Below are 11,958 nucleotides of genomic sequence, written 5' to 3'. Positions count from 1 at the left end.
GCTTATCTTGGTCTGTTGGTCAGTTTCAAGAAAAACATTGTTAAAGGGCAATTCTGGTGAAAAATGAACCTAGGGGTATTTAAAACATGGGTACAGAGTAGATTGTTCTCGGGGAGGTGTTTTCATTAAAATGTAAAGAGTTTTATCTCTAAAAACAGATTAGCTTATAAGGCGAGTGTATGGGGCATAGAATAAGTTAAATTAAATCGCTAGTTAATACCACTAACGGTACATACAACATGGTAGCATAATGAGGGTCACTACATGCAAACCGAAGCATTGAGAACTTTGTAAGTGTACAAACAGTTTAATAAGAAGATACTTTATAAAGACAGTACATTACACATATACAGACAGGAGCCATCTTGGAAAAAAGCCTTGACAAGTCGGGCCACGAACGCTGTGCTAAGTGATGAACTGTGACTTGGAATCTCACACGGGACACCTTCTTCCCTTGTAGTTAGTTAACCATATATTTTAATAAACAGATATAATTCATGCATTTCCATGTAATTAGATTTCACAAAAATAATTCCTATCGCTCAGCTCATTAAGCACAGCATTCATGGCTTGACTCACCGAGACTCATCTAGACATGGACTGTCTAAATAAAGTATCTTCTTATTAAACTGTTTGTATACTTACAAAGTTCTCAATGCTTCGGTTTGCATATAGGTCCCTCAATATGCTACCGTGTTAGTGTGAGGCTATTTTGAGCCTTGTTAGTGGTATTAACTAGCGATTTAATTGTACTTATTCTATGCCCCATACACTCAATTTCATGAAAACGGCTCCAAGAGAACGATCTACTCGGTAACCATATGTTAATTACCCCTATATTTTTCACCGGAGTTGTTCTTTAAATGTTTGTAATTGTGCCAACAAGAGTAGCAGGTCTCAACAATACGATGATCATAATGTTTTCCTGCAAGAGTGTGTTGATATGAATTATGCACACATACATACTGTATGTTAGTGTATGTTTTATATCGTATTATTAATTTCAAAATTAATAACAATAATAAATGTTTAAGCACCAATCTTTACATTAGAATGACTGCTGAAGGATGTGACACTGAAGACTGGAGCAATCGCTGTTGAATATAATTCAGCTTTGCCATCACAGAAATAAATTACACTTTAAAATATGTATGACTAAAAAACAATATTACTGTTTTTACTGCATTTTTGATCAAATAAATATTTCACAAACATTAAAAACCAGTTGACCAGTAGTATAATTATAGTAAATTAAATTGTGTAAATTATGGAAAATTATATAAATATAAAAAGTTACTAAATAAGTGTGTTGTCAAAAGTAGTTCTTTACCAAGTCTGTATTGAAAGAAAAAAAATGTGGTGCTCCGAGCGCTGTTGAGCAGAATTGTAAACACATCTGATTGGCTATTATGCTTATGCGCTCATCAAATATGTCTGTGATTGGCTACAATGATCAGCGCTTCAACAATATGTTGTAAATATACAGCAATCGTGCTCTTCACCTAGCACTTACACAGATGCACACTTTCAAACACTTCCATGTGCTTTCAATAGCTCCCGTGTTGATCACAGTATCCAAACCACAGACATATCCAATGAGCACGTGAACACAATGGGCAATCGAAGCTGTTTACTATTCTACTTAACAGCGCTCGAAAACATAATTTTTTTTACATTTTAGTACCGAAGTTGGTACTTTTGACAACACTAAAGAAGTGTGGCCAATGAGCCCTGAACTACTGTCCTGACTGGGCCACCAGAAAACCCTTACTGTTGAGCCCTGTCTAGTTAGATTCATGTTTGTTAAAACAATTGTAACAGTTCAAATAGCCCCCAATGGATGGATAATGCCACCTCAGGTAACCTTTAAGTTTCCCATTTAGAGGTTACGAGTTAACCATGCAGCGGAGCTCTCCGACAGTCTAGGTTCACGTTGGCGGTAGTGGAACAGGCTGGTTGCGTCTAAGTCACTGGAATACCTAATGGCTTCTGCAAACAGCTTAACTACCTGTAGAAAAGGGAGATAGGTATTTAATACTAGAATCAAAATTATGATACATTCATGAGAGACTGAAGAGACAAGGCTGACCTGGAAGTTTGTGATAAGAGGTACTCCGTAATCCACCGCCATTCTCCGGATCTGGAAGTTGTCCTTGAGAAACTTGCTGTTGTTATTCGGTAAGTTGACCACTAGGTCAATGTGTCCTTCAATGATAAGTCTATTTAAAGGGTAATGCAAAGAGTGATACATTATAAACATTTTTCAAACGTCAAAAGGTATACTTATTCATTTTATGGTCCCAATGAGGCAACCGATTCAATGTAAAATAAAGCTATTTTTATTAGGCTACTGATATAACTAGATTCTCTTGCAAGTGTGCATGATTTTAAACATTCATCAAAAATGTTTATCAAATATTCAAACTAGACACCAAGCCTTAAATTGGGAACATAAGTCTCAAGTAACATATTGATTTGTTATAAATGTGATTAGCTAAATCTGTGATGCGACTTTAGTAAACATCTTTTACTGCAACCCTTGAGGGAAGACATACCCGTATTTCAGTATGTAGTGTCTGAAGGCATTTTGCTACAACAGAGCCATGCACCAAAGCAGAATGCCACCATATGTGACACAAATGGCCAGATTTACTTTCAGCTTGCGCCAATGCAAACCCTCTTTTGGCATTCTGCCAATCTAATCTAAATGAGCTGAATGCACAAATCTACTGTTTTCATCTCTGCATGTCAAAAGGCTTGATAAAGTTTTTGTAACCAGCAGATCAAAAATCAAGTGCTGAGACCCTATAGTCATTTATAGGCTTTTTTGAGACCTTTTTATGCGCTTTTTATTAGGGGTTCAAGCCTGAAAGGCTGAAACCCTATTGTAATTGTAAATTACATTCTTATATTGTTGGAATCCTTGGCTTAAGACAGACAAATTGCAATCACCCCACCCCATTTTAAAGAGTATTTAAAATGCTGCTGCGTTTTTGCTGTGACACTTGCGCGGCGACTCACTCATTATATTCAACAGACACGTTCAGTATTTAATTGTAGTGTCTGTTCTCCAACTCACAGTAATCCAGTAGCGGTGGCTTTGGGAATGGCCTCCCAGGGCAATGAAGCATTCTGGGAATTGTTGTCTTTCATCCCCATGAGACAAATACATTTTCTGTCTTTCTCAGTCAAGAAGGCACCAAATTCAAAATTAATTTCACATTTCTACTACATTAGTGACCAAGTTTAAATACAGATTCATCTTCCCAGCGCTTACCCTTTTTTTATTACCCTTTAACTGTAATATCTCCGTGTTGCAAGCACCAATCCGGTTCGTTTTTCTTCTTCTTTCTATAGACTGTACTCACAAAGGAATAACGATCAAGATTAACTTAAAAATTCCCAGGAGTTGTCCTTTAAACCAGTCACTAATTTGCGCTGCTCTTGGTAGATTGCGTTGGTCATTATAGACATGATCCGGCTGCATCTGTGTTCTTTAATTTGCACATCGTCAGTAGATCACACGCAGAACTTTCCACTCCCATCGGCACTTGTGTTTTTTTGCCCTCACACTAATTTGCCCTGTTTAGTAAATCTAGCTCAAATATGCCTGAACGCATCAAAGGTGACTGACTGGATCCTCAGTTGACAGGCTTGACTCTTTGGGTCTCATAACAGCAGACCACTAAACAAAGCTAACAATCATTTTCAGCATTATGTAATACCATTCTAACTACATTTTACAGCAGCATATCTCATTGTTTCATAATTGAATACATTTAATGACTATATAAATATTACACATTAACGTTTAAACATTTGGGGTCAGTAGGACTTTTTAAAGTTAATACTATCAGACACATTTAATGGTTCAAAAGGGACAGTAATTATATTATATTACAAGGCTACAAAAGACTTGTATTTCAAAATAATGAAATCATAATGGATCACTGTTCCTACAAATAAGTTATTTATACTGTTGTTTTGATTATTAAGAAATATTCTTGAGAAAAATTAGCATATTAGAAGGATTTCTTAAGGATCATGTGAAGACTAATGATGAGCATAAGTGTGCATAAGTGACTTCTGACTTTTGAATGGTACTGTATGCATTAGCCATTAAAGAAACCCATATTTCTTAATTTGTATAAAAAATGTATGACATTAAATCACAATCAATACTATTAATAACAACAATATGTTATTTTTATAGCACTTATAATATAAAATTATAGTGCTAAAAAAAATTTTTTTTAAAAAGGAGTCAAAAGAACTCACCTGCTGATGCTTGGGAAGGGTGTGTTATTGGTGTCATGGCTTGGCCAAGCAACTGGGATTGTTGGAACATCATTAGCGTTAAGCCAAGCTGACGTACCCTCTGTGGCATAGAGCTAAAGACAGGGCAAGAAGTAGATTTGTTCTTTATTCGTGTAAGATGTAATTCAGCTAAGAAAAAGTGTGTCAACAGCTTTTGTTTTGTTGGGTCATGACCGTATATCAATCCAACAAAGGAATTGGATGGAAATGACTCACCTTGAAGCCCTCCTCGTGAAGCTTATAAGCAGTGGACAGGAAGTTAGGCCTGAATGAATGCTAGAGACAAAAACATAAATAAATAAATAAAAATAAGAAAGCAGGAAGGAAAAAAAGATAAAAACCAAAAGGTCAGGCAGTCTGTTGTGGATGGAGACAGAGTAGGAGACTATTTCTAGAAGAAAGTCTTCCTCTAAGCACTTCCAGATCAATAGCGCAGCTCTGTGTTCACGGAGACTTAACCACGGGCTGGTAATCAGGCTTTAAAAAGCACGTCAGATCCTCAGTCCCCAGGTACGGCCATCAGGCAGGTAGCGTCTACAGAATCCGGAGGTTTGTTTCGAATGGGAATTTCATGCTCTCATTCATACTCGAGACTCCATTAGAACACAATGCTGTCTGAGCATCGTCAATGACCCTGACAAGATATTTGATTTCCACGCTGAGAGTGGGCATGAATCGTAAACATCTGAGAGAGCACAGGAGGAAATGAAAGAGGGCATGTTGATGATGATATTACATCAAAACATAAAACAAAGCCTCTGAATTCCAGTATCATAGTCGAGGCTTATAATGATGTGTGAACATCACACAGTAACACCCACGGAAAATGAACAGCAAAAACATGTTGCCTATAGAAAACCATTTGAGAAAACAGATCAGATCGTAATTTTTAAGTGATTTGTGTTTTATCAATTTAGGAATTTATTTATAAAACCTATGTAATGCATATTGAGGCTGTGTCGCACTAGCTGAATTTGGAAAGAAATTTCACTATGATTCTCAATCACGTGAAACTCGCTGATGTGAAAACAGGAGTACTGCAAGAACATAAAACACTGTTACAGGGTGATTCAGGATGCATATCATGTGAATATGTGATTACAGTGAATATATGTGATTGTGTATTCGCCCCTTCGGGAATGTTAAATGTTCATGTGCAGCTTCAGGGAGATTTACATGCAATAAATTCAATCTGTTCTGCACCCCATTTCTTATTTTAGTACTCATTTATGGATAATCAATGTTTACGATTTGTGGATTCACATTTGATGAGGAAAAAGTTTGGATCAGATCCAAGCAGGACATTGAATATATATTTAACACACTTTAAGCCTGACTGTTTGTTTAAGCCTATCACTGCGACTGATTAATAGTTTGATCATAGTTATTTGATCCAATCTTAGTTATTTGATCCAATCTTATTTATTTGCAGTTTATTTGAGACTATAATTGTGCAGTTTGAATTTCACACACATTTTGACATCTAAATGACGGAAATTTAAGATTCTGAAGAAATCCACAATATCAGGTCTCCTTTTCCGTTGTGGTATGGAGAAGCAGGGAAGGCATATTCTGTCAGGGTTTAAAGATTAAAGTACCGTTGGTAATTTGGTACAAAGGTCTTTTTCTTTATGAAGGCTTCTGGGTTTAATCAGACTGCATTGTTATATTACATTACATTATGGGGCTGTTGATGCTTGAATCTGACTGGTTGACGAATGTTCTAAGGTGTTCAATTATTTTCAGGAAAACACACAGCTGAAGTACTTCCAGGCAGATCTTGACTGCATTACACGTCCATATCACTGATTTCAAAGGTCTTTACAGCCTACAACAGCAAATACATATAGTAAATCAATAGGATAAAAATAAAAAGTATTATATATATTTACGCTTTTGCCACAAAATAAAAAAGAAATGCAATAATTTACAAATCTCATAAACTTTAGATAAAAAGTTTTAGGCTCATTTTTGATTTCATGAGAGCTACATGAGAGCTACGACTGTGGCAAAGTGGAAAATTGTTCTGTGGTAAGATGAATGAACATTTGAAGTGTCCCAACTTTTTTGGAATCAGGTTTGTATATGATACTATTATGGTGTTTTTGGTAGCACAACAAACCTAGTCCCCATTCACTTTCATTGTTTAGAGTAGCGGCCAGAGTATGTTTTCTGTCAGGACCTCTATCGGCAAAGATGATTGATTGACTATTAGTATATAGTTTGGTTTGCTGGTATGGTTCTGTTCTGGGCAAGAACATGGATAAGAGCAGGGAGAGCAGCAATAACCCCCCTTAGAAAACAGAACAGAACCAACCTAATGTATAGCAGATATCATTAATGTTGATGTTAAATGTGTAAAATAATTCATGAATTTGATTGTGATTCAGGGGAAATTAGAATACCAAATCCTGACTGGATGAGAGGAGAAGCTGGGGGTGGAGGAGGGTATGAGCTCTAGAGAAAAACAATAGCTGCTTTTAGTTCTGAGGAGCTATATTCACCTAAAGGATTATTAGGAACACCATACTAATACTGTGTTTGACCCCCTTTCGCCTTCCTTTCGCCTTAATTCTATGTGGCATTGATTCAACAAGGTGCTGAAAGCATTCTTTAGAAATGTTGGCCCATATTGATAGGATAGCATCTTGCAGTTGATTGAGATTTGTGGGATGCACATCCAGGGCACGAAGCTCCCGTTCCATCACATCCCAAAGATGCTCTATTGGGTTGAGATCTGGTGACTTTGGGGGCCATTTTAGTACAGTGAATTCATTGGGTGCTTCTCAATATCCCTCCTTGTTTTCTCGCTCCTCCATTCTCATTCTATGACCTGGAAACAGATGGAGCTCGGCCATCTTGTAAGAGATCTTAATTCTCTAATTGCACCACAAGGAGGCGAGGATCGAGGAGTGAGGAGGCTTCCTGAGGAGTCATGAGCGCGGATACACAGGTGTATCCTTTGCGGAAGTGTTTTATCGACTAAACAAGACACAAGCATTAATTCTCCTCCCCCTTTACACTGTGCCACAGTTTATTCATTATTAATATTCAATATTAATAACTGGAATTCGTTGTTAGTAATAACTGGTAATATTAATTAAAATATGGACAAATGTGGTAATTTGTGGAGGCTGAAGCTTACAATATAAATAGTTATCTCTAATGTTTAAGAATCCCGACTAAATCCAGCGGTGCAGAATCATCATTACGGTAATTGACGCCTTTTTGAAGTGATGTTAAAGGGAGCGAGGATATATCATTTCACTTGATTCAATTCCTCCGTCCCGCGTCTTTTCCTCACGTCCTTCCCTCGCATCCTGAATGGGTGGAGCTAAGGCGCGAGGAAAGGAAGCTAGGAAAGGAAACTAGGATGCACAAATTAGAATTGTTGATTAGATAATTGCATTAATGAGAAATTGAACAGGTGTTCCTAATAACCTTTAGGTGATTGCATAGGCATGTTGTGATGGACATCGTATTCCTATAGGTAGACGTGATCAGCTGACAGTTAGCTAATGGGAGCTTGACTGACGTGACCTGCCAGAACTGACAATATATATGCTTGATTTTTGCAAAAAAACAAAAACAAACAGAATTTATATTTTTCCATGCTAACTTTTAAGCTCATTTATGTTCTCAAAATATTTTCAGGAATTGTTTTTCTACTTGAAAACCTCATATTATGGTGTTTATCATTTTATGAGTAAATAACCTGCAAATAAGAACCTGCTCCGATCAAAACAATCCAGAAAGTTGTATGTATTGCTGTGTAAATCTGAGAGGATGAAATGCAGGGAGCCTTTTGAGATTCATTCCTTAAGGAAAGAAAAAAACAAATTCTCCTTTACTTGTATCCCAATGAGAATCCCCTTCTGTGGAAGCTTGAATCCTGTAGAGAGTATGGCCTTCAGGAAAGCAGAATAGATGTTTGGTCCAAAGCAAGCCACCTGCAGAGAGCAAAAGAGAATGCTGAAAAACAAGAGCAAGAAAGAAATATCTTGATCTTTAAGGTTATGAGCAAATCTGCAAATATTCATTGCAGCATACAGAAACTCCAGGATAAATTATTCATTTATCTCCATTAGTACAATATTCAAAGCCAAGGTGAGATAAATCAAAAATATTAATGTTGCTGAATAAAGGTAGACTGGTGTGATATTACAATTATGGAAAAAAAAATGGACAGAATGAGGCCATCATGAAATCTTGGATGGAGATATTATACTTCCTGTTCTAAAGCTGAAAATCAGTGCTGCACGATAAAAACGCTCCTCCTGCTTCATTGTCCTCCAGGCTGGTTTCTATGGTTTTCCCGTTGCCAGGGAGAGCAGGTAGAGCGGCCCGCGTGGAAACATAAAAATAATCTTTGCTGAATTTGAAGGCAGGACAGAAAAACTAGATGTAGGTGTCCATGAGTGCCTCAGAACTATTAGGGCTACAAGTGGACAATATGTAAATGTGTACCCCGGTTGGTGGGGCTGTTTTCCAGATAACTGGATGAAAACATGAGCTGGAGACATCTGATTTTATGACAGCTGTAACAGCAATCAATGTGTCTAAAGCAGCTCCATACCTCTCCAGTGGAGGCCATCTCACAACGCAGGACAGGGTCAGCTTCTCTCAACCGAGGCCAGGAAAACATGGGAGCCTAGCAAAGAGTAGAAAAATATTCAATTTCAAGTAGTCTTTCAATTTTGTTTTTTAAATGGCTAATGCAAATACAGTACAGTACCATTCAGATGTCTAATGCACACCAAGGTGAATTATTAAAAATTATTTAGAAACTGTAATATAACTAATATAATCTGCTTATACTTTAGCCTGTGGGTGGCAGTGGTGTAGCAGGCTTCCTGTTTTTCTTTTTGTTTGTTTGTTTTTATACAAAAAATACTATTATTATATAACAGTTAATAGTTAATAACTGTAACTATTACAATTAAAAATAAGTATTTTCTATTTTAATATATTTATTCCTTTGAAATTCAAAGCAGAATTTTCAGCTGAATATACTTTGGTATTCAGTGACATGATCTTTCAGAAATCATTCTAATTGCTGATTTGCTGTTCAAGAAACATCTTGTATCATCAATGTTAAAAGCAGTTGTGAGCGCTCTCTCTCTCTCTCTCTCTCTCTCTCTCTCTCTCTCTCTCTCTCTCTCTCTCTCTCTCTCTCTCTCTCTCTCTCTCTCTCTCTCTCTCTCTCTCTCTCTCTCTCTCTCTCTCTCTCTCTCTCTCTCTCTCTCTCTCTCTCTCTCTCTCTATATATATACATACACACACACACACATGCACATACATATAATTGTTTTACTCATAGCTCAGTAAAAACATTGAAAACTGTTGGCAATAAAATTGTCTGATTATATAATATTTCAGTTTTATTTGTAAGCATCTATAATTATTTTGAACAGCATATAGACCAGCAAATAGTTAATTTGAACAGCAAATAGTTAATTGAGAAGTACAGTAGGCATCCATTTATTTAGAAAAGCCAAATGCTGTTCACTTTCTTCCTGACATGCATCTGTGAAGCATTATTGCTCAGGGTTTATCACGAATCCTGGGAACAAGAAAGCGAGAAAATGTAAACAGGCCTAATGAAAGTCTAATGTGTCCATTTTTAATATAGGTATAATGGTTTCAAGAGCATTTGACATGTTAGGATGATTCTCACCAATCAAATGAGATTATAAGAGAACTTCTCGAATAAGTGTATAACAAAAAAAAATTAAAAACAGGAAGCCTGCTACACCACTGCCACCCACAGGCCAAAGCATAAGCAGACCTGAATCATCCAAACAGGTGACATTTAAAAACATTTGAGGAAGAGACATAAACTTAAATGACACCCTGAAACAACTCAAAATGGTCAAGTTTTGCTACCTCAATTTAAGCAGAACACAAAAAAGGATGCTGGGTAAGTTTCAATTTTTGGTGCTATTCGGTGCTTCAAGCAATGCTTATTTTGCAATGCGGATGTAAGAAATTTTCAGTGAATGTGCAAGATTCATTAGTGTAAATAACTAGATTTTTTTTTTACATTATGTAAATAACTAGAAAAATAAATGCAGTACACAGTAAAACTGTTTGTTTATAATTAAGTAGGCTGCACGATTTGGGGAAAATATATAACTGCGATTAATCTGGGTAAAATTGCGATTATTGTTATTATTATTATTTTTAAATGTACAAATGAAAAGTGTGTGTATATAACATTTTGTGTTTAAATATTAATATGACTAATAATTATTATTATTTATTTCTGCAAAAAAATATTTTTAAAAATAAGAAATATTACTATTACAATAACATTTTCATAATTACAAATTAAAAATAGAGTATGTCAGAATAAATATATATATATAATAATAATACTAATATTAATTATTATTATTATACAGAAAACTTATATAATAAACTCTGTTGTTTATCTGTGATATCTATGTCTTTAATATGAAATATGAACCTCTTTTGCATCCACTGTGGGGGAAAATCTCCTGTACATTGAAGAAAAACATGGATGTCCCATAAATTTATTCTTTTTTAAGTTTTAAAATGTATTAAGTATTATTTTTCTTCTTATTTATTACCCAAACGTTTAATTCATACTGAAGGCCAGAGGGCGCCCTTGAGCGGAAAATCCTCATTTGCCTCAGATAGAAGTGACATTCGTTTTCAGGAAATCGCTTATGTCAAGATAACGCTGTAGGATAAATAAACAGAAGACAGAAACGCTTTGATTAAACATGACGACAATAAAAACAACTGCAGCAAAATATGGTGTATTTGAGTTCTTTAAGCCGTCTAGAATATTTTCACAATAATAAAGTATATTATAATGCAGTGCTGATTGACATAGACTTCATCACTGTATAAAATAATGCATCGTCTTAGCCTAGAAATCTAGACGCACCCTAGCAGCAGCAAATCTATCTGCCGCGAGTGTCGTCTAGCAACTGTCAATACACTTCTGAGCTGTAAACGCTGAAACTCTGGTCGGGCCAATCACACTGTGTATAGAGTCGGTGGGCGGGGCTTAACATAATGACGGCCGAGTTGCGTTTGCGTGCTTCTAGCGAACACAGAAACTGGCAAACGCCGGTCTTTCGAATTAGCTTTGACCACGACTCTGGAAGACATGGAGTTAAGCTTTTCTCAGAGAAAAGAATGGCACTGAAGTCATTCTTAAGAAGGGAAGATGTGTTCTGAGTTTTGCTGACTGGATATGGTGAAAGCTTAATCTTTCAACTAGCTCTGCTTCACCTTCGTTGCTCTGGTTGGTTGTAGCGATATCCAATTGCGTGCAGAGGGAGTTTGAAAGACAACCGTTTACCCCGTCCCTCGGATTGAGTTTCCAGACCAAACATCTTGATGTGGGTCTGGCTTGTCAGGCTAGCATCGTCTGCCTCATTCTGTGATTAGAAGCCACATCAGCTCAAAAACACTTGACTGACGATATGAAGTGAGGTAAAACATGTTATTAAACGTCGTCTTTTGTTGAACAGGTTTATAAACGCTTCACTAGTTTGTGAAGATGTTTGACTCCTGTTGCTTTTTCTTAAACGCACGTTATAAGCGACTAGAACTCGCGCAATCTGTTAGAGCACCGTTTACTCCTGATCACAGAGCTGCTCTTCG

General features: G+C 36.5%; 1 protein-coding gene across 1 annotated transcript in view; it reads right to left on the bottom strand.

The window, feature by feature from the left end:
- Window positions 1–956: 956 nt before the first annotated feature.
- The window catches only part of cps1 (carbamoyl-phosphate synthase 1, mitochondrial), a 53,952-nt gene continuing 42,950 nt past the window's right edge, over window positions 957–11,958 (bottom strand). The window contains exons 34-39 of the mRNA XM_067445096.1: window positions 8,894–8,968; window positions 8,169–8,267; window positions 4,534–4,593; window positions 4,279–4,391; window positions 2,090–2,219; window positions 957–2,008 (exon numbers count right to left, since the gene is read on the bottom strand). Coding sequence (XP_067301197.1) covers window positions 1,880–2,008; window positions 2,090–2,219; window positions 4,279–4,391; window positions 4,534–4,593; window positions 8,169–8,267; window positions 8,894–8,968 — 606 coding nt within the window. The 3' untranslated portion in view covers window positions 957–1,879. The remainder of the gene's footprint in view (window positions 2,009–2,089; window positions 2,220–4,278; window positions 4,392–4,533; window positions 4,594–8,168; window positions 8,268–8,893; window positions 8,969–11,958) is intronic.

Source organism: Pseudorasbora parva, chromosome 5, assembly GCF_024679245.1.
Source record: "Pseudorasbora parva isolate DD20220531a chromosome 5, ASM2467924v1, whole genome shotgun sequence".
In the NCBI taxonomy this organism is placed as follows: domain Eukaryota; kingdom Metazoa; phylum Chordata; class Actinopteri; order Cypriniformes; family Gobionidae; genus Pseudorasbora; species Pseudorasbora parva.
Note: the sequence above shows the minus strand (reverse complement) of the source record. Positions and strands in the feature narration are given on the sequence as shown.